At 41.4% G+C, this 26,120-nt stretch overlaps 1 protein-coding gene across 2 annotated transcripts in view; it reads right to left on the bottom strand.

The window, feature by feature from the left end:
* Nucleotides 1-7,330: 7,330 nt before the first annotated feature.
* The window catches only part of CCDC187 (coiled-coil domain containing 187), a 75,018-nt gene continuing 56,228 nt past the window's right edge, over nt 7,331-26,120 (bottom strand). The window contains exons 24-34 of one of the 2 annotated variants that reach the window (XM_075060476.1): nt 24,832-25,016; nt 22,492-22,631; nt 21,696-21,777; nt 19,517-19,644; nt 18,613-18,707; nt 17,514-17,599; nt 13,024-16,022; nt 12,092-12,433; nt 11,372-11,515; nt 10,561-10,686; nt 7,331-10,034 (exon numbers count right to left, since the gene is read on the bottom strand). In XM_075060476.1, the coding sequence (XP_074916577.1) occupies nt 9,879-10,034; nt 10,561-10,686; nt 11,372-11,515; nt 12,092-12,433; nt 13,024-16,022; nt 17,514-17,599; nt 18,613-18,707; nt 19,517-19,644; nt 21,696-21,777; nt 22,492-22,631; nt 24,832-25,016 (4,483 nt within the window). In that variant the 3' untranslated portion in view covers nt 7,331-9,878. The remainder of the gene's footprint in view (nt 10,035-10,560; nt 10,687-11,371; nt 11,516-12,091; nt 12,434-13,023; nt 16,023-17,513; nt 17,600-18,612; nt 18,708-19,516; nt 19,645-21,695; nt 21,778-22,491; nt 22,632-24,831; nt 25,017-26,120) is intronic. The other variant, XM_075060475.1, reaches the window with a different exon arrangement.

Below are 26,120 nucleotides of genomic sequence, written 5' to 3'. Positions count from 1 at the left end.
GTTGGGAGCCCGGCCGCCGCTCGCCCTAGCAACAGGCCGGCCCTGGAGACGGGCCTAGGCCAGCAACCGGCACCCGGCTGGGGTCGGCACGCAGGAGGGGCGGGGGCAGGGAGACACGCCCCCCAGGGCTTCCGCACTGACACGCCCCTCGGATGAGGGGAGTGACTCCGAATTAGCGCCCCTTCCTGTGCACATTTGACACGCACGACAGATAAGGGGGGAGTCACCCCGAATCAGCCCTCCCTGCGCACAAGGACTTCTGCACTGAGTGTCCCACAGATGAGGGGGCGTCACCCCGAATCAGCCCCACCTATCCACACAGGGCACCGCCCCGCAGATGTGGGAGGTCAGGCAGAATCAACATCCCCCAATCGTTATGTGACCCAGACATCAGCATTGCCAGTGCCAGCCTTCAAAAAGCAAGGGATATACTACATAATAAATTTGGGGTTCTGTTTATTTGCCTCCTGGCTTTCAAGCCTTTAGGGGATTCTGCTTTTGAGCCTTTCTCTGCAGGCAGGAGGTTTAGAAACTTACTGGCTTTTTTATTTACTTGACAGCAACGAGTTGCACCTAATCACGGGATTCCAGGAGCTGGGACTTTAAGAAAAATGCCAAATATCATGAGACTCGAGATAAGATTGTGAGAATTGCCTCCAAGTGAGTAGGAGTCACTCAAACTCACTCCAATGAGGGAGTCATCCGCAAAATGGAGTTCACCCCAAAACAATCACTCAAATGAGGGGAGACCCTGCAAAATGAGAACAGGTATCCCCCTGAAAACAGAGAGGTGCTACCCTGAGACTTGTCCCCCACCAACAAATTTGCATTTTGTGCCCTCAATGAAGCTGTCCTGTCTGCCCTAAATGAAGGAAAGCTCCGTATAAATGAAGTGGAGTCTACTCCCCCAAAAGCAGCTGAGTTTCTTCCTTACACTGGTGAGACTCAGAAGCACTGTAAAATGTTGCATGGAAACACACACTCACAGCCAAAACTTGCATTATACCGGGGGTGCTGCTTTAAAGGTATCTCATTCTTATAATTCCCCAGCTGAAAAAAATTCCCCCATACACACACTTCAAAATGGGGCAGAATTTCCTGCTCCCAAATTAGGATCTGCCCTAATTTGTGGTGGCTACAGCCACAGTTGTCACTGGGCTACTTAGTAGCCCGGAAAAGCTTGACAATCAGCATTCCAGACACTTCCTCTTCTACCTCAGATGTTCTCCCATTCATATTCAGTCACTCCTTCAGGATTTCCATACCCTGGGGGCTCTGTGTGTGGGGTGTCTGAGGGCTGTCTGCACCAGCCCATCCCTGTTCTGCCCCCATGCGCCCCCACATACAATCAGAAGAGCATAAAGGGGGTCTCAGTTAAGAACCCCACAGTGGCTGGACTAGTGCATCCATTGGTAATAATAGCTAAGTTTTTTTTTGCATATTCTAAAGACTGACCTTGTTTTCCAAGGAAATTATTGACTATACAATTAAGAAACTAGAGATATTGTCATGAAAGTGCAGGAGAATGAACAAACACCAGAAACATGTCTATAGTTTTTTTTAAAAAAATAAACATTTATTATGAAAATAAAAGTTTTTAACTTCATGACATTTCTTCCTGGCTCATGGAGAAGAACAGTTTAAAACTGTGTCTGTGAGGAGTTGAGATCAACCCTACTAAGAATCATATTTTAAATTGTAGAACTCAGCAGAAGAGAGACACTAATGGGACTACTTCCTCCAGCTTCCATCCAGGATACACCACACGATCCATTGTCTACAGCCACGCTCTGAGATACAACCATATTTGCTCCAATCCCTCAGACAGAGATAAACACCTACCAGATCTCTATCAAGCATTCTTAAAACTACAATACCCACCTGCTGAAGTGAAAAAACAGATTGACAGAGCCAGAAGAGCACCCAGAAGCCACCTACTACAGGACAGGACCAACAAAGAAAATAACAGAACGCCACTAGCGGTCACCTACAACCCCCAACTACAACCTCTCCAGCGCATCATCAAAGATCTACAACCTATTCTTAAACATGATCCTTCACTCTCACAGATCTTGGGAGACAGGCCAGTCCTCGCTTATAGACAGCCTCCCAACCTGAAGCAGATATTCACCAGCAACCGCACCCATACAACATAAACACTAACCCAGGAACCTATCCTTGCAACAAAGCCCGATGCCAGCTCTGTCCACATATCTATTCAAGTGACACCATCATAGGACCTAATCACAGCAGCCACACCATCAGGGCTCGTTCACCTGCACAGCTACCAATGTGATATATGCCATCATGTGCCAGCAATGCCCTCTGCAATGTACATTGGCAAACTGGACAGTCTCTACGCAAAGAATAATGAACACAATCTGACATCAGGAATCATAACATTCAAAACCAGTGGGAGACACTTCAGCTCTAACTACTCAGTGACAGCTGAAGTGGCATTTGCAACAAAAAAACTTCAAAACAGACTCCAAAGAAAGAACAGGAGTATTGTGCACCTTAGAGACTAAAAATTATTTCAGCATGAGCTTTCGTGACTACAGCTACTTCTTCAGCTGATCCGAAGAAGTGAGCTGTAGCTCACGAAAGCTCATGCTGAAATAAATTTGTTAGTCTCTAAAGTGCCACAAGTACTCCTGTTCTTTTTGCGGATACAGACTAACATGGCTGCTACTCCAAAAGACTCCAAAGAGAGACCGTTGAACTCGAATTAATATGCAAATTAGATACAATTAACTAAGGCTTAAACAAAGACTAGGAATAGTTGGGTCATTACACTAACTGAATCTATTTCCCTATGTTAAGTACTCCTCACACCTTCTATAGGTCATCTTAATTATCACTTCAAAAGTTTTTTCTCCTGCTGATGATAGCTCATCTCAGTTGATTAGACTCTTCCTGTTGGTATGGCTACTTCCACCTTTTCATGTTCTCTGTATGTATAAATATCTCCTGTCTGTGTGTTCCATTCTATGCATCCGAAGAAGTGAAGCTGTAGCTCGCGAAAGCTCATGCTGAAATAAATTTGATAGTCTCTAAGGTGCCACAGGTACTCCTGTTCTTTTTAATGGGACTACAGTACTTTAAAATTCTTTCAGCACACAGGACATGATAAAAAGGCTGACCAGAACTCCCCAAGTTCTAAAGAGGACTTTTGAAATACTGTCCTTTTAAAGTCAGGTTGGTTATAAGCTAGTAATGCATTTTTAACACCTCCTGTAGCAGTAGCAAGCATACCAAAGCCTCCTTTCATTTGTAGATGTAAGATTAAGGATTTTCATTACATTACCAAAGAGAGAGAAAGAGAGAATGTTCCCCAGAGGGAGAATTCAAAGGACTCTAAGAACTCTCGTAGATTCAAATAAAGAATGAAGTCACCCAAAACCCATTCTTACTTCTGCTTTTTAGGGTACAGACAAATTCACCTCTCAATACTTCAGGGTAAAATAGTAAATATATGAGACCAGATTCTTATCTCAATCACACCAGAGTAAATTCAGATAATGAAATCTACTTCCATGATAACTTACTTTGCATTTACACTGATGTCAATGTCCACATGATGTCTATAGCGCAGATTAGAACCTTACAAATACATAACATAAAATAAACAAATAATGCTGAGCTGAGAATCAGAGACCAGATTCCTCCATCTTTATTTATGGTGAGTAGCACTTACACAAATGCTACTCATGAATAAATGTGTAGAATTGGGTTGTCTGTTTGGATTTGTCTGTATGCTTTTGATTTGGTGCATGCAATGTCCTTTGACTGGATATTTCGCAAGGAAATGTATTTTAACTGCAGCAAAAAAGTGAAGCAAAGTGAAATGGACCAGATGAAAGAATGGGGAATAACATGGCTGAAAACATATGGCTCTGCAAGCTGTGTAAATGCAATAAAACTATGGATGCTGACTCTGCAATAAAATGACCCTTTCAGCAGATAGGCAGCTTGTTGCAGAACCCTGAGGGCTTGTCTACATGAGGAAACTGGCTGGCAGAACTGTAGTGGCATAACTATAATGCTGTAGCTATGCCAGTATAACTCCTCATGTGGACACACTATTCTGGAATAAAGTGATTTTACTCCAGAAGAGTGTCCACAAGGAGGGTAGGGGCGATATCAACATTGCTATAGTGGTATAATTATACCACTATAGTGCTGCTGGTCAATTTCCCTGTATAGTCAAGCCAAAAGAATAAACAAAACAACAAATTTGGGTAAAATTCACAGAGGACCAGTCCAAGGGCCTATACTTCCTATTATGCGGGCATAGACCTTGGGCTAGGCTCTGTAGCTGCTTCTGAAGGGTGGAATTCACTCCTGTGCAAACTACAGAAATGCCAGGAAGGAGGAGAATAACTAATAGAAATGAGCTTCATTCCTTCGACCTTCCACTGCTTCTGAAACTCCTCATACAACCAGCTCAGGTGTGTATTTGTGAATCTAACCCCCATGCACTTGTGAATCTAATCCCCACTGTGTTAGGGCTAATAGGGATAGCGATTCTCAGTCCAGTCACAAATTCCTTGTGCATATTTGAAAGTGTTCTTTACACGATTATTATGATTTGTTATCATAAAGACTTGATGCTCTAATCCTGGGCCATTGTACTAGATGGTGTACAAACAGAACAGACAGTCCCTGCCCCAAAGAGTTTACAATCTAAGCATAAGACAGGAAATAACAGATGGATATAGATGGACCAACAAGCAGTACAAGGAAACAATAAGACAATATTGGTCAGTGTGATAGGCAGGGGTCTCAGCCCACCAGGTGCCTTAACCCTGTCAGTTTTTTTGTAGTCTGTTGGCAAGGAAGATAATGAGTTGGTTTTGCAGATGTTTACAGGGAGTTTCTCCCAAGCATGAGGGGCAGCGTAGGAAAAAGCATGAAGGTGGACAGTGGAGAACGGCATTATGGGCTGACTGGAGGTTAAACATTGTTCAACACTGAAGTTTCACCATCACCGAAACAGAAATGAGCAAAAGTTCTTGGGATGTCAGATACTTTTTTGCATTTGGCTAGATCTACATTTTGAGAACAAATTTCCATATAGCCCTTTTTGCTATATATTAGTTGTTTGTAGCTGCTGTACCTTAAATATCCAACAGGCCAAATTCAGAGATAACATCAATGCTGGTATCACCCCTTGATTTATCCTTTACTTTCCTGTTAATTGTTTCACCTGCTACTCACTTCTTTGCCACCCCTTAGCAATCTATGTTCCTTTACATCTACTTACAGAATTGTAACTTACGCCACTCTTTATGTCATCTTTTAATTTGATCCAAAGAATTGTCTGACTCTATTTTTATTGTATATCCAATGCAACAAAATGAGGTTGTTTCAACAGTCGAGTCTAAATTAATCAGAATCTCCTAGTTGCTGCTAACGAGGAATTTAAATCGGTGATGTTTAAGGTATTTTAGAGTGCATTTTATTCAGAAGAAGAATTGTTAAATGTGTGAGACTGAAAGAGATGGATTACAGGAAAATTAAATGTAGGGTTTAACTGAGAAATAATCATTTTCTATGAAAGATAATGACTTCTCTTGAGGCTAGTATCAAGATTTATTGACCCAGGAGGTTAATATTGATCAAAACCAAGGCAAGCAAAATATTAGACCTTGAAATAAAGTAATCTTGATATTGAAGTCTTGCCACTGCCGGAACAGGTCAATATATCTGGGTGCCAAAGTCTAAGGCTTTGTAGACATAATGGTGGAGGATATTAAACATGTCTGACATGTTCTGTGTATAAACTTCTTATTCCCATCAAGCAGCAGTTACTTTATAGCTTTGTCCTTCTTCTATATATAGCTATCCTGCAAAGGTTCAGGCTTCACTTAGGTTCCTGATTGCTGCTGTAATGGTCATCTCTCTCAAGTGTAACACATAGGCCTGCAATCTGAATACTCTGAAATAAACCAAGCCCTTGAGGCACACATTCACGTATATAAATTATACTCAAAAACACTTCTTTATTGCTAACTATATAACAGGAATCTTGATGATGCTGGTACTAAATAATAAGAAAGTAAACTTTGAGAAAACTCTGTTCTTCAATATATAGATGTGTTACTGTACCCAACAACTTGGCTGTAAAACCAGGGCGGGAGCAAACTGTCCCAGTCAGCTAGATGGGTTATTAACTCACAGAGTGCTAAGAGATGGAGCTTGAGCCTGCACTCTGGTCACTATTAGCACCGATTAGGTTCCTCCAGAGAAAGCCTGGCTAGTCAGGGGTGTGCCTGATTACTAGGCTAGACTGGGGTTAGGAAGTTAAAGTGTGAAGTAGCAGGGAAGTAGTTTAAAAAGAGCACAAGAAGGAGGTGTTTGGGGAAGGAAGGGAAGTGTATAGGCAACCAGCACTGGGTAGGGTAAAGGGAAAGCTCTTCTCTCTCTGTCAAAAGGAAATGATGATTCGGTGACACTGTAAATAGAATTGCTGCATGAGGCTGTAAGGGTGGTGGTGGTCATAGCTATAACACAAATAAAATACACAACAGTGGTTACAAACCAGAGGTGTCAAAGCCATTTGTGCAGGAAGACAAGCATGGAAGGTCAAACCCTGTTGTACTGACAATAAGAAAACCTTGTTGTTGGAACAAAAAGCTGAATTACCATGAGGATAAAAATAGGAAAAATTAACCTTCCCAAAAGGGCAGAGGGCATGCAACACTGCACCCTGGGTGGGTTGCTGGCATCAGGGAGTGAACCTAGGAAACCAAAGCATGAGCCTCTTCTACCTAAGTTTAAAGGCCCTGTACTGTTAGCCAAGGCTGTAGCAGACTCAGCAACTTCTATATGTGGTCCAGTTGTAACTAGCTAGGGACTGAAGGGCATATGGATTACCATCACATTTACTTTAGCGTTAACATTCTTCCAAGCTGCCTCAGTCTGTGAGAAACAAGTCAGGGACACGCTTCCCTCAGCCAGATGTTCAAAATGGGATTCAAAATGTTCAGCACACATAGCTGCTTCTCTTCTTCCTCTGTCCCTCCTTTTTCCATGTCAGGGGGAGGGATAGCTCAGTGGTTTGAGCTTTGGCTTGCTAAACCCAGCATTGTGAGCTCAATCCTTGAGGGGGCCATTTAGGTATATGGGGCAAAAATCTGTTGGATGATTTAATTGGGAATTGGTCCTGCTTTGAGCAGGGGGTTGGACTCCTGAGGTCCCTTCCAACCCTGATAGTCTATGATTCATTTGGAAACAGCCAAAAGGCCAGTTCTTGCTCCATCAGATGGTTTTGCCCTTTGATTCTGTTAGAGCCTTCACCCTCGAGTTTTAATTTCAATTCATTCAATAGGTACAAAGGGCAGAGATCAGGTTACTGTGGTGACAGGAAAGGGTAGCTGGTCCCTAAGCTTATTTCTACAGTAGAGAATCTAAACCCTGTAACTGAACCAGTAGGATGGCATGCATGTAAACAACAATGGTGCCAGAGTCCATGACAGCCATCTCGTTTTGGTTGCAAGTACTATCCTGCACTCACACATAGCTCTCTAGTAAAAAATTGCAACACATTTCCCTCTTGGTATCTATCGAACAGTTCCCATCAAAGCTTCCCAAAGCAGTGACTTGTGGGAGCTTTAGCAACTCTTTCTGTGTACCAACAGAATTGTTGGGGAAATACCTGATGCCTTCTGGGATGAGGGTGGGAGGGCAGTTTGCACTGCTGGGGTTATTACATCAGCACTTGCTGTCTACAGTAGCACTGCACTGGAGGAGAGTGACGTGATGGTTAGCCTTTTCTGGAGCCAGTGCAACCCAGACAGTGGGGTGAACACCTGTGCATTGCTGATATCAGTTCTGGGTTGGGCACTTTTAACTGACAGTTCCATTAGCGGTACATTAAGAATGAGAATTTAAACACAAGCAAGTCCAGCCAACTCCTTAGCTGGCATAATTTGACATCTTCACTGTAGTCAGTGCAGCAATGCTGATTCACACCAGCTAAGGATCTGGCCTAGAATGTGTGTTTCTGTGGTAGTGCCTCTACTTGTACCCCACGACATGCTAATTTCACCAGAACTGTCTGAAAAATAGAATATATTTTAATATTGCAGCGAATGTCAGAACTGCCCATTCCACTATTTTGCTTTACTTAGGGACTGAATCTGCAAAGACTTTCACACATGCTAACTTATGCAATGTGAACAGTCTCAGTGAGTGCAAAAGGACTATAACATGTAATGTTAAGGACATGCATAAATCTTTGCCCACATCTGTAAGCTTTTTTCATGTTATGGATGTACAATTCCTAGCACAATGGGACTTTAATTTCTTATTGGTGCCGCTAGGCACTATTGTGATACAAATGGGTAACTAATAAAATAATATAAATGTATTGACATATGGCATTCAGTGTGATGTGATGAAAATAGTTAAAAAAGAAAGGTTTTATTTAAGTTGTTCAGAAGCCTAACAAATCAATATGAAAACTGCAGTATGAAGTATCTATACTTAAAAATATAAACACAAAATACATTGCATTACATCTTGTCCAACAATACCAAATCTTAAATATTGTGCCTTAAATATAAAGTTACATATAATTTATATTAAATTAATTATCTTGATTCCCTGAATGAGTAGGATTTAATAAATCGACTGAAATAATTATTTAATTCCTCAGTTTTAAGCAGTTTTTGTATATTGGTAACTTAAATAAAATACCAATTAACAAATCATATACAAACAAATCAGATGCCTAGTCTCTAGTGGCCAATGTTTGTTTAAAACAGTAATAAAGTAATTGATCTTCTCTGAATATGAAAAAAATGCAAGTACAGGGCACACATGGAAACCTTATCTGGATAATCTGGATCAAGGAATGTGATCATCCTATTTTCCTCCACTACTTACTCAGTTTCCCAATTTTGCCCATTCCAAGGCAAGTGGCACATGCTCAGCATACATTCTTTTTAGGGGAATTATAATAATTCAAACAAACTCACATGTGCTAAATGCGTACCAAAGACCTAATTATTTTCATAAATATATACAGCATTCATCAAACTGGGCTGCTGATAGGAAGTATCCCATATAAAGTGCATCACAGTGTACAGACAATTGGTATGTGTCTTATTTACATAAGAGCACAGACATTAAAACAGAAATACCTACTTTGTCATTTGCCTACCCCAGCCAGTGCAGGATCATTTTGTACAGTATGTTCTTGCTCCAGTCTAATTTTGCTTTCTCCAATTTAATCTTAAATATCTCAAGAAACTGAGGGGTTTAGCACAACCAGCAGAGGGCACAGCATGGTTCTAAGGCATATGAGCAGTAGGGCAAGATATTAGTGCAGAGAGCAGGCATCGTGGTCTCAAATGGGAATGAAATCCATTCCACCTGCGTAAATCCTGAGAAATTAGGGAGAGCTTGAAGGGGGGTTAGGGAGATCAAATCCACTTCCACAATCCAGGGACAGAGTGAAGAGCTGCTGCTGAGCCCCTCTGTAGCTGCTGCTACTGCAACTCCAGCCTTTAGGCTGCCACAATGACCACAGCCTCTCTATAGGTATGCAAGGGGTCATAGGATCTGCCTTACCACAGATGTGGTGGACCCTCCTTTGGGCTGACCCCTTCTTGGCCTTTTGAAGCAGAATATGTGGGGCTGCCATGAAGACATTATCTACAATGTATAAAGGGTGTGTGGTATTTTGTCATCCCTATGAGTCAATTGTTTGCACCCTTTCACTGTGAACATGAACATAAAACTTAGCCAGGAGATACTGGTATTGGACGCAAAGTTCAGAATGAAAATTCTTAAGCCTATGCTTATGGAACCATTGCACTGAAACTCACAGAGCTTAAAACCTCCATCACTGTGGGCTCTAAGAGAAATATCTAATCAGAAGTTCTTTTGAGAGAGATCTTTTTAAGAACGCCTATTGTATCAAGGACCAAGCTGTCAAAAATGTCTTCAGTTACTCTCATCTTCACAGCTAATTCATCCTCAGCATAGTCAGTCCACTGAGATTCTTCTTTGTGGAGCTCCTGAATCTAAAAATATAGCATAGACATAAATGTTGACATCTAAAAATAGGGCTTGATCTTGCAAGATGCTGAGCAGTTGGTCTCCTATTCAGAAAAGCAAGTTTGCACGTTACCTTAAGCACACGAGGAGTTCCTGTGAAATCTATTGGAGAAGTCACATGCTTAAACACTTGTTTAAAGTCTTTGCTGGCACAAGGCCATGGTGCTCAGAACCTTGCAGGATTGAGCCCAGTGAGCAGACTTAATTTTGCGTTCAAACAGAAAGCTAAATAAAATGAACTAATTCAAGGCCAAAATGTAGGAGTTTTTGAGTAACTGCAATTCCCATTGAAAGCAACCATTAGAACATGCAATCAAATCCATCACCTGAGCCTTAATGCTTTGCCAGTGCTGCATTATTATTGTAAATATAAAGACAGGAGAGTCATAACATTCAATACGTTATTTTAAGTAAATGTAGCTCTGTCGCAAGAGTCCATGAGGATTGTAGATTTAATATAGATAAAATATAAAACATCTCCATTATGCTTACCAGAATAAGATCCACTCGGTCCCTTTTACAATTTCCATACTTGGTCATATTAAGGAGTTTCCTCTTCATCTCCAAGCTGTTCATTTCCAAGTTCATTATCTTAATAATTTCTCCCTGAATAAATGACTTTGGAATAAATAAAAAAAAAACTGAACTGCAAGGCTATGCATATAAGATTTGTCACTGATGTGGAAGTTGCAAATGAGAAATGTTGATTTGATCTGTAAAATTGAAATTCAAAATCTGGAAATGTCCTAGAGTTTGTGGGTTCGGTGAGTGATGTGCTGAATCCTGGGTTTGGGCTTAAGGTCATCATTACTGAAAAATACATTTTTAAAGTGAGAATACTTTAAAGGCTACACCTCTGATTATAGCTGACTAAGATTTAAAAGCAGCAAAGAGTCCTGTGGCACCTTATAGACTAACAGACATCTTGGAGCATGAGCTTTTGTGGGTGAATACCCACTTCGTCGGATGTATGAGATTTAGATTTAAGAGATTTAGAGGCCCAATTCCCATTTCTTTTAACATAAAAATGTCTCCAGGCTGTAGAATATGTGCCTGCAGCTTAATGATTCATAATTAAATGGCTTTAGAAGTCTATGTGCTAGGGGGATTTTTGGATTAGCTGCCCACCTCACTCTATTTTTATGCATGCATTTCAGATCAACCCTCTCTATCACCACCAGTGTTATGCTCTTATCACACTGCTTGCCCAAGTGTTGTACATTTCCTTACCATTTTACTTATCACACATTCAGATCTCTACACTAACTTTCAGAATTGTGCCCTTTAAATCCCCATGACATACTTTGACCTCACTGATATCTGTGTTTCTGCAAATATGTCTGTAATAGCGAGAATCCAAATTTTCTTTGAGCCACGGAAGAGGATTTGGATTTGCTGTCACCTGATATTCTGCGTGTAGCAGCTCGTGAGTTAAATCAAAGATAACCTGGAGCAAAGAGGAAACAGAATAGTAAAATCAATTGAATCTGCCACTGCTATTTTTTCAAAAGTTAATTTAAGGCTGGTGAAAGGGGCCAGACTGGCAGCCCTGGAGTCTCCAGACTCAGTGCAAGATTCCCATACACAATTACATTGCTGACATCTCTAAAGTGTGTATGATTATGCCACCCTCTAGTGGCCAGAATCTAAAGAACATATGAACCCTAATACTAGTCGCGATCAGCACAGCACTATCCGAGCACCTACTGTGCAAGTATGAATGGTTTAGGCATTGCTGCTGTTTTACATGTAATAGTGAACAAGAGGGACTGAAAATCATGTTGGTTTTGTGTGTCCCAATGGGGACGGCAACAAAATAGTTGTCTCAGATCAGTGCAATCTATATTTTATTTCACAATAGCTTAATAAAAATCATGTATTAACTCTTCATTTTTCTGTACCTGTTTTGGTCTCCCTTTGCTATAGCCGGTACAGTTAGATTGAAGTTAAGTGCTCGTTAAAAAACAGTTTTCATTTTTAAAAAACTGGAAATATTAAACCACAGCTAATGCTTTAAAAATACCTGATTGTAAATCCTCTTGCTTTCTGCTTCCAGATCGTCATCTGAGATGTCATTACATTCAAAATCCTTCGGCACATTGATCCTCCTAGAATTTGAACAAATGTTTTCAGGAGTCCATAGTTCATCTACTGCACGTGCAGACAGTATCTTAACATGTGAACTATTATGTGGTACCACCAGAGGAACCTCTATTGTTTTCTTCCAAGGAGCTGAGTGCCAGTGATCTAATCTATGCTGAGTTTGCCTTTGAGTTTTTATTTCCTTAGTATGTTGGATAGAATTGAGCTGATCAAAATCTTCAGAGCTTCCAAAAACACCAGCATCGAGGATCTTACTAAGGAACTTGAAGGAAAAAAAAAAGAAAAGAAAAAATCCATTGCATTTACATTTGTATTTTTTAACAATTTTAAGAGGTATTCAGTTTGCTAATATTTATAGAGCCATTTAAGCTTAACAGCTAAGAGCCAGATTTCAGTATAACTGACCCCCAAGCAGATGTATATTAATGCTGCACAAAAGTTTTAACTGTAACTATCTTAGGCTTCACGCACAACCCACCACACCCACACACCTCTGCTGATTGCAGGGGTGCTCTGCATATGATGGAGTTACCCTGTGATGGGTCAGGGTGAGCATGGTCTATGCAAGAATCACGCTGAGCATGTCCCCTGATCCTTAACTGCCTCTCTGGAATGCCCCTCCCTGGGCAGAGCATTACCTCAGAGGTTGGAAGGGAGCCAGACTCAGGATTCCCTTGCACATTCCCAAACAGAATTTGGACTTAATTGTTGTTCTCTTGACATTATATAACTTACTGGTGGCAAAAAAACAACTTGACAAGCACAAAGATCTGCCTGCAGATACCCAACGGCAGGATCAAGGCCTAAAGAGATATATCTAGAAGACAAAGAAACTCCTGAGTCTATACTTACTGGCAAAGTGCCTTGAGGAATCTCAGAAGATAGGTGAAACATCGTGTCTGCTTTAGCTCCTTGTTTCCTTTTAATTTTCTTATATTCTTTCACTGTGTCATCTACAAATTTAGTTACAATTTTTTCTGCTACTGTTTGTGCTGTGTGAGGCCCATGAATGCTAAGTGTGTCAAAGTCACACAGTAAGACATCCAAAACTTCAGCTGATCGCTCTGATAAGCTAGTGCTGTGATTGCCTTCTTTTTTTAGGCCTTTAACATGATTCCGCAGTTCTCTTTCAAAGGCACTTCTATATTTGTGTTCGGTTGTATCCGAAAATGCACTTAAAGTGTCATACAAAAGTTTTTTTGTGAGCTCACTTGAGATATCATCAGCCAGTTTCTTTCTTTCTTGGTCTTTCAACAAGCAACTAATACGTTTGCTCTTGTTTATTTCTTCTGTGTTACTGTCTTTATTTCTCATTGAAAGCACACCTTCTGCATTTGTCTCCTTCTTTATCTGTGTTAGCTTTGTTGTTTCCTTCTCTGATTCTAAACATACATAGTCAGCTTGACAAATGAATGCATTGGACATATACTGCTCATTGGTAGGAAACTGTCCCTTGTGCTCTTTTCCTGATGGCATGCACGTGTGCGATCTAGGCTTGTCTTCTTTCAGTGCTGAACTCCGTGCACTGTACGTGTCTTCAGATTTCTGCTCTGTATATCCTGTTCCCTGCTGGTTATCATCAGCACGTTTGTAGTCCCCTCTGGATGATCCATCATCAGAGAATGAGTCTTCATCCCTGGCGTAATCAGAACTCTTTTCATTATCCTCCAAGAGATGTGAAATTTGATCAGGCCTGACAAAGATGCCAAAATATTTAGCGCACACGAAGTATTTCACTCCTCCATAAGTTCCATCATGATCACCTTCTGGTTTGTCAAGTGCCACGCCAGCCCAAGAGCCGTCATCGAAAGAGGTGCACCCCTTGAACATCAGCGTACCTGGCTGGATGTGCTTCACTAATACTCTGTCTCCAACTTCAAATGATAATAATGGGTCGTCATGATCTTCCTGAGCTTTGGACAGCGTTAAAAATGGCTTGCTTTGTTTCTTTAAATGTTCTGGCCTTTTAATGGTTTGACCTGAAGAAGTGGGACTTGACATACAGAGTGAGCCTAATGGTTGCAATGTTGTCTCGTTTTCTGCTGTCACATGTTCTAACAAGTCCTCCTTTCCGCCTGAAATAATTTCTTTACCCCAACAACCTCCAGAGAAAGTCCCGTCCTGAGCTGAAAAAACATCCATTAACCCTGAAGATGGCAGTGGCAATTCTTCAGGCATAGCGCTATCACCTAATGAGGGTAACTCATCTGTTTGTCCTGACACATCATCATTCAGAGAATAGTGTGAATCTCTCCTCTCGGAGAAGGTCATTTGTTCTGGTGGAGAAGGGAAGTCTTCTGTGCTGAAGCTAATATCCCCACTTTTTATCCCACCTATCTCTTCCGGGAGTGTGGGAAGGTCCTCACTGTACAATGACAAATCCTTTTTATTAGATGATGGTAAATCAACACTTCCATAGGATAGCACTTCGTCAACTGGAGACAGTATTTCTGACAAGGTATCTTTATCAATAGGAGGCAGAACCTCATCACTGATAAAAATCATATCATCTTCACTCTCAGAAGGGCAGCGTCTCGCTTGTGGCAACTGCTTTTTGGAGGCGATAGAACAAGGCGGCACCATCTCAGGTTTCTTGAAGGTTTGTCCTTCTCTTGCTGAGTTATTTTGATTTTGTGCAGCCACCCTCTGAAAGGTTTGTGTGTCAAATGAACTGACTTCAGCTTCTGTAGGAGCCTCTTCAGAACTTGTGGGCACTGATAAGTGTGGCAATGCAATTTCGTTTGGTTTGTTGGATATGTGTCCTTCAATTAAAAGTTCTGTCTGATTAGTTTTAGCTTCCTCTAAATCTGACAAGTCTCTGGAAGCTAGTGAAGAGTCTACAGGAAACAATGGCATCTGTTCATTTGTCATGGATTTTTTAGGTGGAAGCAATACACAGTTATTGAACAGCTCAGGAACAGCATCTAGATGTTTCAGGGAACTTTTGGATGGAAACCACATGAACGCTACTTTACTCTGACCAACAGATAAATCATAACTTTCACCATCCTTTTCAGCTTTGCTAGTTGAAGAACCCTGTTGTTCAAAGGTCTCCTCAGTACAAAAGTTATCATTACACAATAAGGAGCTGGATGAGGAATCTGAATGCTGCTCAGATTTTCCCTGAGAGGGGATCTTGTTTACACTGCAGTTTTCTGAGCCAGGCAGTAGAGCTGAAGCTTCCAAGTACGGCTTGCTCCTTCCATTAGCAGTGTTATCGAACTGAAAGGAAAATAGTTCTTCTCTCCTTGAAGCACTTAGCGTTGGCTTTTCGCTGTTTGGGGAAGTGACAGAATGTGATTCATAAGCATACTCATATTCTGAAACATCTCCAAGATGTTTTTCAGAGCCATGAAAGAGCGATGAGGCCTCATGATTGCAATCATCGTGGGGCACTTGTTCATCACATATATCACTGGATAATAATTCATTTCTGTCTCTTACTGCTATCTGTGCCTTTGTCGAAGGGTTAGGAAACACAGCATCATCATCACCACCACACAGTTGTTGCTGGATGGTAAACTCCTCAGAGAGGCTGATATCTGTGTCCTCAGCTTCTAATTCAGAGTCTGAAACAGAGCTTTCTGAGACATCGATCCGAACCGCAGTGGCTTTATGAAATTCAGGGAGGGAGCGGTATGAGTTTACGCTCTCACATCTCAGAGAGGAGTTGTGTGATTCAGTGGATGATACTGTGGACCCTAGTCCCTCTGAACATGTTTTCAAAGCATGCTCTTCATCAGAGGGATCACACGGATCGTTGTCCACATGCTTAATCAACTGGTTGTCCTCAGCGGGATTTTTCTCATATGGTGCAGATACTTTCACTTCTTCTTCGTTGACTGGAACATCTGCCAAAATCAGTGATCATGACAATCATTTAGTTTTATTTTAAATGGTTACTGTCAAGTACTTGAGCCTTCAAATCCTGCAATCCTTTCCTCCTAGGGCCTTTCCTCCCTTACTTCAATCAGGTTCGATCTGGGAGTGCCTGTGGGGAGCCAGCTGCAGGACTTGGGCCTAGTCTCTTTTTCTTCTCATTCTGCTGTTTGCAAGAATCTTTCAGAAATTTTCAAACAACATTTCTCGCCCTCCAGGTATTAACTTTTTCCATCTGGCAAATACTGATTTTTTTATATAATATACATGTAATACTTCCCTACTCAAGATACACCTTCTATTCACAGTTGTATTTTTCATTTCAAAGTCAATAACACTAACTGTGCAGTCAAGGCAAGCACCATTTTTAATATCATATTGTGCATAAATTTAAAATAGGCCAGATAACACTGAAGAGCTAAATAAAGTAAATAGTGAGCAAATATAATAACCTCTAGTACAGTTAATCAGAAGGGTTTAAATTCAGGACTTTCACCACCAAAGCACAGACCTCTTTCATTTGAGCTAAAGGAGTAATTTCACTACCTGGTAGCAATAGTAGACTGTTATCTTTTATGAGGACTGGCTGCTAAAGGGGGTTGTGACTCATCTGTGAGTGTTTTTGTGATGTATCTCACACTAGTAATTAAAAGAGTTAACTAGAGACAGAGCAATTAATTCACCTGGTTGCACCTCTTCCTTCTTATTTATTGGTATTAAACCCAGCTGGGGAAGGAACTGTGTGGGGAGCATAAAAGGAGGAAGCCCAGATGAGAAGGAGGCTGCTGGGAGAGAAGGGAAGAACTCTGCAGTCCATCTCTAGTTGGTAGAGAGTAAAGGAAGGACTTAGAGAGAGGCAGATGCGCAGCAAGCTTAGGAAGGGGCTGTGGGAAAGCACCTGGAAGAAGGTCAAGGTAGGATGAAATCCAGGGAGACAGCAAATCTTAGCTGCTCACCACAAGGTCTCTGCCTGGACTGGAACCCAAAGGACAGAGAGGATCTGGGGTCCCTTCTGATCCACTGGATAGGGTGGTATGGAAACACCCTGACACAAGGAAAGAAGGACTATTGAGTTTAGAGCTAGTCCTCCAAGGAGAAAGCCCTGGGAGGCATCATTGCAAAAGCGTGGGAGGACATCCCTGCAGAGCCTGGGAAGGGGTGAAGAGCCCGCAGACGATCAAGCCTGGGTAGCAGCAAGGCGTTATGTTTATTTGAGTTTAGTTTATTGGACTCTGTGTTTACCATGGAAGGGGTGAGACTAAACATGACCTGACTGAAAGGCTGAGGTGTGAGAAGACACTGGCCATCTTAGGGCTGGAGCAACTATTGGCAGGGAGAGCTAGAGGAGGAGAGTCTGCTACTCCCACATCCAGCCATAAGGGGTCGCACCAGCCGTGAGTCAACCCTTCTGTGGCTTACACAAAACCACAAACTTTTATTGCAAAAAATCATTTGTTTCTTACCTTGCAATGGAAGGATTTTAGACACCTGGAGTTTTTTTACACCCATGTAAGTGATGTCTGAGTCTTGTTTGGAGTTCACATTTATCCTGGAAATACAGTCACACGTTTGCTAGATTTAAAGTATCCTTCCAGTGAATTTAGGAAGAGCTTGGCATCCATTAGTACTTAAACCCTGCATTCGGGTGATCTTAATGAATGCTGGATATAATGTTAAATATGTCAATCATTGTCTACACACAATAAATAAATGCGCTGGTAAAGACAAAAAAGCGTCTGGTTCTCAGACGCTTATGGCCTGATTCAAAGTCTACTGAAGTCAGTGGGAGTCTTTCTACAGTTCTTAGCAGTAATTTCTTACACATGTAAACTGGAAGTCAATGCCCATTTTGCTTATGTGACAGTTTCTTCATCAGACCCATAAAACGATTCCACATAAACAAACTGTCATTTTCAATAGGAGGAGTTAGTGCCTTCAGTATCCTGACCCATTATGTCTCATCTTATATGATCTTCAGACACATGTATACTATAAGCATAGATTAGAGCCAAATGTTCCCTTGGCTGTATGGCTCTATGGCTCTTAATGGTTTCAATGGGATTTTCATACTGGCATCCAAGCGCAGAACTTGCCCCTTATATCTAAGTCTGTTAACCTGGAAGAATAATTCACCCTTGTTGCTCAGCTGTGATTTCATATCATATTGCAATCCATTGCTTTGAATTTACTGTGATTTGACTGCTCTGGAAGTCAATACACAGCCTGAGAGGTCACTCAGTGAACGAGGGGTCTCCACTGGAGCCAAGCAATAGATGGCTCCACTCCCTGACCCCCACCCCCTCAGACCACAGAATGGCAGTGGAGTTGTTCTGTGCTTTTCCCTCAGTGCGGGGGGAAAGGCTAACGAATCCCTGCAGAATCCCATGGCACACAAGGTGAGCAGATGCTTGTGCAGGGTCCCCATATCCTACTTCCTCCTTTCTGCGGTAGAACCAACCACTAGCATTGGGTCAGGGCTCTCTGAAGTTGGGACAGGCTTTGATCCTTTGTGAATGAAACAGAATATGGGACAGAAGTCCATGTTCTCAGGGGTTAACGTACCTCTGCTTCTCTGACTGCCTTCCTTTTCCTGTCTGTGCTTCCATTGCTGAGGTTCCATCTGAAATCAACCCTGACCCTCTGTCACCATCATTAGCCTGCATGGACCATGGTTAAGAGACAAAGGAAGAATCAGCCCCACAGATTATGTAGGAGAAAGAGAATATAAATGGAGAGCTGTATAAGTAGGGCCCTACCAAACTCATGGCCATGAAAAATGCGTCACGAATCATGAAATCTGATCTTCCCCATGAAATTGGGCTATTGTAGGAAAGACCAGATTTCACAGAGCTGGGCAGCCAGAAAGCGGCAACTGCTGGCTGGGAGCCCAGCACTGAAGGCAGTGCCACCACTAGCAGCAGTGCAGAAGTGAGAGTGGCATGATGCGGTATTGCCACCCGTACTTCTGCGCTGCCGCTGGCGGTGGTGCTGCCATCAGAGCTCGGTGCCCGGCTAGCAGCTGTCCAGCTCTGAAGGTGGCAGCACAGAAGTAAGAGTGGTAATACCATGACCCCCACTCCCTACAGTAGGTTTGCGACCCCCCTCCCCACAACCCCATTTGGGGTCAGGACCCCCACGGTTACAATACCATGAAATTTCAGATTAAAATATCTGAAACTGAAATTTATGATTTTTAAAATCCTATGACTGTGACATTAACCAAAATGGACCATGAATTTAGTAGGGCCCTTTATATAAGAGTTGTACTGCCACAGTAAGCCAACCTATCAGATTTAAGGGTCATACGTTAACATACTGCAAAAAAGCGCCGGCACAACGTGTTAGCTTTTATGCCAACAACTTGAGTTCATGCTGTCATGCCGGCTGATTTTGAGGGTTTATTTGGTTGCATGTTTATCTGGGAAAAAGCCAGTTTCCAAACATAAATAGCAGCCCCACCATGCACCTTATATGGATGGCATGAGCCTTCGTCTTCTCCTGCAGTCTCTTGGCTTTCTCCTTGCACCTTGTGCACCTTTTCCATTGTCAGTGTATCACTTTCTAATTCTTCCACTGAGGATGAGATAGCATTACCTGCAATACACAGATTATTGGGACACAGAAGGAAGAATCTACGGCCCTGTGCTTTGCATCAGGAGCACCAGGCTGGCTCTAACCATGAGAATGTAAAGTGGTGCCAGATGATTAGTATGGCTTTTTTGACCATTGTACATAAGGATATTTTACTCCCCCAAGAGCTGTGCTAGCCAAACTGTGTCTTCTACCACTGTTATATCTAAAGCTACTAGTCCTCTCTGTCTACCTGTAGATGGGCTTATGTAAAGCACTGATCACTGAAATATCTAGCAGATATGTAGGTAATATCTCTGGCATGTTTTTATAAAAAACTGGTCTAGTCTAACATGATTCTCAGACAAAAACTACCCCTGTTCACACTGGGAAGACAACCATGCAAGCTCTTCCTAAACACATTCGTACTGTGTATCGTTGGCTTCTGAAAGCACTACTTCAAGCACTACTTCAAGCTACTTCAAGCACTACTTCAAGAATACTTCAAGAATATATTCTGAGTGGTGATGTTTGAAGAGTGCTAGGTATTCCCCATGGAAACATTGGAATGAAACAACAAAATTTCCATTCCAGTCAGTTTTCCATGGAAATTTTCAGTTTTTCAAGGAAAAAACCAAAACATTTAGTTTTTTCCCTTCCTTTTTTCCCCAATTCTGGATGGAATAAACAAGAGAAATGATTTGGACATGAGAAAAGCTATGGGAAACAGGGTGTTAAACTCAAGAGTGAAGGATAAGAGAAGGGTCAAAAGACCCAGACAAGATAGATGGCTATTATACGGAAGGATGTGATTAGCTGCAGAGTTTCCAAGGAATGGCATCAGGAGAGACTGAAATGGACTCAAAGACACAAGACCATATAGATGGAATTAAACCTAGAAGAAGAAGAAGAGAAGAGAATGGAGTGAAGAGGGAGAAAAAATGAGAACCAAAACATTCTGTATTTTTCAAAATTTTGACAAAACCATTTAATCGAAAAACCATTTTTTCTTGAAAAAAGTGTAACACAAATGTTTTGACCTGCTCTAATTCCAAGTCTGAGAAAGCCTCGGTAATCTTCCACTGTCAGCACAGAAGAAGCCAGCTAGGGAACACTAGCAGAAAGTAAAATACCTGTCCCATGCATGGGTGTTAACAGTTAACCAACGGCAACCCTAGGTAAAGAAACAGAACTGAGCTCTGGACAGGGAATATAGATGAGGACAAAAACACCAAATGTGAAATCCTGGCCCTGTTGAAGTCAATGGAGAAACTCCTATTGACTTAACTGACTTAAATGTGACTACTCACATCCTCACAGTTAGGCATGTACTTAAGTACCTTGTTGAAATGAAGCTTATACCAGGCCTATGTAATCTGGATCACTGTAACAAAAATAATTACATAAAAGAATTGAAAAGCCTTCATCATGGGATCTGGGTGAATTTGATGCAATTAAGATACTCCATTAGTAAAAATGATACAAATAAGAACTGATGTGACCACACATATTTATAATCCGGAGACTCTGCATACACAGAACTATATAAATGATATAACTGTCTCATATATAAAAAGCCAGTTTTATTTGTTATAAGTTGAACTGGGAGCAAGAAATATGAACTGAAGATAAAACTTGGAAACAAAAATAACTCCAGTATGTCCTGTCAAAGTCTATCTTTAGCTGATCTATATTCTTTTAAGACGCAGACCCTTAAATTATTTTGAAAATACCTCAAAAGAAAGTAAATTGTTAATGATACAATCCAAATAAGTTATGATTTTGTTCTGCAAAAGCAGTATAATCATCTCTCATAATAACCCTTAGACAGATCTCCAACATCTTGCCTAAAGGTGATTTATACATTCGGTACAGTGAGCAAGACACTTAGGTAATAAATGAAAAGACTGTCTCTCTTTCTGCCTATATTAAAGTTTGATTGAAGCACCTGAAACAGATTGGACATAATAGCATTAAATATGATTTACCAGTTCCTTGAAGAGTATTTCCTACTCAAGCAAGGCATAAGTTACACCGAGTGGAAAGTATCCCCAAACCTTTCATTGTAAACTCACTGTCATAGGAATTAATATCCTCATTGTCTTTAGGGGCTAGTGCTCGGTTTGAAACAAACTTATTTTCCTTATGTTCGGAATCCTAGAGTGTAAATGTTCAAAGGTCAGAGTTAGCATTGTAAAAGTGCAGAGAGCGGGGCCAGGTCTACACTACAGACCTATATCGGTATAACTACACCACGAGTGATGCAGTCATACCGACCTAACCCCCTGTGTAGACAACGCTATGTCCACAGGAGAACTTCTCCCGCCTCTCGCGGAGGTAGATTAACTGCGCCAATGGGAGAAGTGTCTTCACTATAGCGCTACAGTGCTGTAGTGCTGTACGTGAAGACACGCCCAGACTCTCTGAAGTTGGGAGATTTGGCACAAAGTCAGTTAAGCTATGTCTACATTGCAAAGAAAAACCCACGGCACCTAATCTCAGAACCTGGATCAACTGTCTTAGGCTGTGAGGCTATAATTAGCAGTGCAGACATTCCCACTCAGGTTAGAGCCCAGACTCAGAGACCTTCCCCGCCTTCCCAAGTTTCAGAGCCCCAGCTCCAGCCCACGTGGGAACAGCTACACTGCTGTTTTTAGTCCCACTGCCTGAGCCCCACCAGCCTGAATCCATTGACTCAGGCTCTTAGACTGGGCACTACGCATTTTTCTTTGCAGTGTAGACATACCTCAGAGTATGTCTGCACAGCAGCTTGGAGCATGTCTCCTGATCCGGATAGGCAGATTCACGCTAGCTCCGCTCAAGCTGGCATGCTAAAAATGGCAGTATGGAAGTTGCTGCAAGTGTGGCAACCTGGGCTAGCCACTTGAACTGGCTTCCAAGAAATTCATGGGCTTTGTCTTCTATCGGAACAGGGGTGAGTGTAGCTTCATCCATTTTGGTTGAACTTGTGTGTTCCGAATGTAAGAGAGCATGACACCTATCATTAATCTCTGAAAGACATGAAGTTCTTAAAGTTACAACAGTGTATTTTTATGCATGGCTAAGATAGCTTATACTTTATTTTTTTGGTAAATTCAACGCAAATTTTTCATGGTTTAGAAAAAGTGTATTTAGGTAAACTTTTCAAAAAAAGATTTTGCCCCAAATATTCCTTGTCTGAATAAAAATCACCCCAACAGTAGCAGCAACTAACAATAATACTTAAGACTATTCAAACATCAACTATCTAAGCACACAGCTATTTTTATGCCCATCCTACCCATTTAATTAATTTACTAGAGCACTAATCTCCAGCTATACAAACCTATCCTTCCTTTTAGGGGTTCAGCAAAAGTACCTCTGTTTTTGTTGGCCAAGAAGTGAGACTCAAGGATGGGTTGTTTACAGTGTAAGCTGTTTTTTAGCTGGTATATTTGTTCTATTAAGAATATTGTCAACCCTTATAAGAGTTCATATTGCACAGTGAGTATTTGCGTGTAAGAAAATATTGATCACATTTTCCCATGCGAGATACCATGAAATTCCCAGCCTGGAGAAACGCTGATTTACAGCAACACTTAGATGCAGCTTTGCCAACATCTTAGAGCCTCTATTGTTTTTTTACTGTTAAACAGAGACAACCCACACCTGCCAATAGTGAGGGTGCAAAGTGAGGGTAGCTGGCTTCAGCAGTGTTACTGAGCAAGCTCAGTCCATGTGAGCATGCTCAGTACAAGCTAAGCAGCAAATCTGGGGGCAGCACATGACTCCACATCTCCTCCTCCACACGTTGCCTCTGCTATCAAAGGGTGAAAGACCTCTGTGCAGGGACTTGGGATCCAAAGTGAAATACTCTCTCAAAGTACAAATCTTCATCTTAGGTGAAAATTTTACCCCTGTGCAGAAAGCTGGCACAAGATTTATATATCACTTAAGGCCAGCTTAAGCCCCTAGCTTTACACTTTCTGAGTGCAATCATGGCCTTACTGAAGTCAATGAAAGTTTTGCATGTGACTTCAATGGGGCCTGGATTTCACCCTCTGGAGGCAACGCAGATGACATAAAATACATGGGGTGCATTATGAAACATCATAAACCTGGAACATGTGCATCAACTGTCTGCCAGCCCAACGTTATCAAGCTGCATTCTGTATACTGCAACCAACTGTGTGGCACGTAAAAGTATTGCCTGTCTGCAAAAGACCCATTTGTACTTATACTGTCTTCTGGTTCCGACATTCCTTAGCTTCTTATGCTGGGATTTCATGGCCCTGAAGAAACCAGTTTGACATCTATTTAATTCCGCTAGAACTAGTGCTTAAATCTATCCTGTTAACCAAGTTACACTGTATTATAAAAGTGAAACCACTCTGCAGTGATTGAAGCTCCCTAGTAACTCTTGAGAAGGCCACACTCCAGAAGTCCAATCTGGCAATGACCAAAACATGAACAATTGTGGCAAGGTCTACTTAGGACACCAAAATGTAGCAAAACTAATCCAACAGAAATATTTTACATTGGTTCAAAAGAGGGTTGAGACATACATTCATAGACTTTATGGCCAGAAGAGTCCATCATGATCATCTAGTCTGATCTGCACATTGCAGGCCTCAGGACCTCACCCACCCACTCCTGTAACAGACCCATAACCTCTGGATGAGTTACTGAAATCCTCAAATCATGGTTTAAAGACTTCAAGTTACAGAGAATCCACCATTTACTCTAGTTTAACCTTGAAAATGACCTGTGCCCCATGCTGCAGAGGACGGAAAGAAAAAAACCAGGGTCTCTGACAATCTGACCTGGGGGAAAATTTCTTCCCAACTCCAAATATGGTGATCAGTTAGACCCTGAGAATTTCAGCAAGACCCACCAGCCAGACACCTGGGAAAGAATTCTCTGTAGTAACTCAGAGCTCTCCCCAACTAGTGTCCCATCACTGGCCATTGGGGATATTTGCTACCAGCAGTCACAGATAAGCTACATGTCATTGTAGGCAGCCTCATCATACCATCCCCTCCGTAAATGTATCAAGCTCAGGCTTGAAACCAGTCTTGTGGCCTTGAATTAATTGTCCCCTTTTAACAGATCATTTAAAATGCTACCTGGAGGGTTTCAGCTTTCAGCTTCTACCATGTTTGCTTGTTTTGATGGACTGGTCATGCCATTTAATCGGGATGGTTCTGGCATGGAAGCTTTTGTATTAGATACCTGTGTTTTCAGAATCTTTATCCATCACAAGTGGGCTTGTGCTTTGACCACTGGAATCACATGGTTCGTTGGCCATTGTTTCAAACACCTCGGGGTCTTGTGCACCTGACCATTGCTTCCACCGCTGAGGCAGCTCTGCCTGTTGTCTGCCTTGCAGCGATGTTTTCTCTTTCTCAGTAGGAAAGCTGTACACAATTAGACAAGCAATTAATGATTTCAGGTTGGGTTCATGGTTGCCAATTAATCATGACAAACCCAGGGGAAGTCAATAAAGGTACATATCGAAGGCTACTGCAAGTCCTTCTTACAGGCTGGAGAATGCTTACGTGGGTATGTTTGTAGAAAGAGCAGCAGAATATTGAAGTCAGTAATGCTACCTGCGTAGAGCATTTATTTTCCATTCCAAATACAGGTAGCAAAGAAATGGCATTTTCCCTTCATCTCTTCTGTTGCCTGGTTTTACATAGTGGAAATTCCCACCCTCTCACCCATACACAGTGGAAGACTAAAAAAAATCAGAAGCATCAAGGAAAGCAAAAAGTACAGGGCCAAATTCCAGCCCCTGGTGCCCACATGCTGCTCCTACTCAAGTCAGCAGTGATTTGCTAGATTTCAACAGTTACTTTATATGAAAAAATCTAACATAAAAAATCTGTGGCCATTTGAGCTTCACATGTTGGTCACCATAACTGCTTTGAACTTAACAGGGACTGGGAGATAGAATTCATATCCACCTACTCCAAAGGCATAGAGCTCTACCATTTGAATTAAAGGAGATTCTCCATTAACTGTTAGCAAATACAGGCTCCATGACACATAGCTGAGCAATTCGATTCCACCTAGCAGAGGGCAGTGGTGCATTCTAGTCATTTACTACAAAAACACTTTTCATATGTCATCCATTGGGCTAAAACTAACTATCTTCACTTCTAGGAGTTAATCAGCTATTGGATAACTGCAAAATATATTTTTTTTATTTTCTCTTTTAATTTGGACAAAATGGTTTTCGGTGGTCATATAAACCATCTAATATCACCAATCCTTAAAATTTCAATTGGAAATACATCTCAGAAGATGTGACTCCTTAGCTGAAAACTGTTATTTGACAATATAACATGATTACATAATTGTTTTTATTATTTTTGTTTCCTTTTATAATTATTATAAACTGTAAAACATTCAGATTAAAACCACTATACAGAATAAAGCTTAATCAGTATAATTCTTTAGGATGAAATATTGGGAAAAAACAATAATCATTAGGAAATGGTATAGATTTGCTTAAATTT

This window comes from Chelonoidis abingdonii, chromosome 24 (assembly GCF_003597395.2).
Source record: "Chelonoidis abingdonii isolate Lonesome George chromosome 24, CheloAbing_2.0, whole genome shotgun sequence".
NCBI classification, from domain to species: domain Eukaryota; kingdom Metazoa; phylum Chordata; order Testudines; family Testudinidae; genus Chelonoidis; species Chelonoidis abingdonii.
Note: the sequence above shows the minus strand (reverse complement) of the source record. Positions and strands in the feature narration are given on the sequence as shown.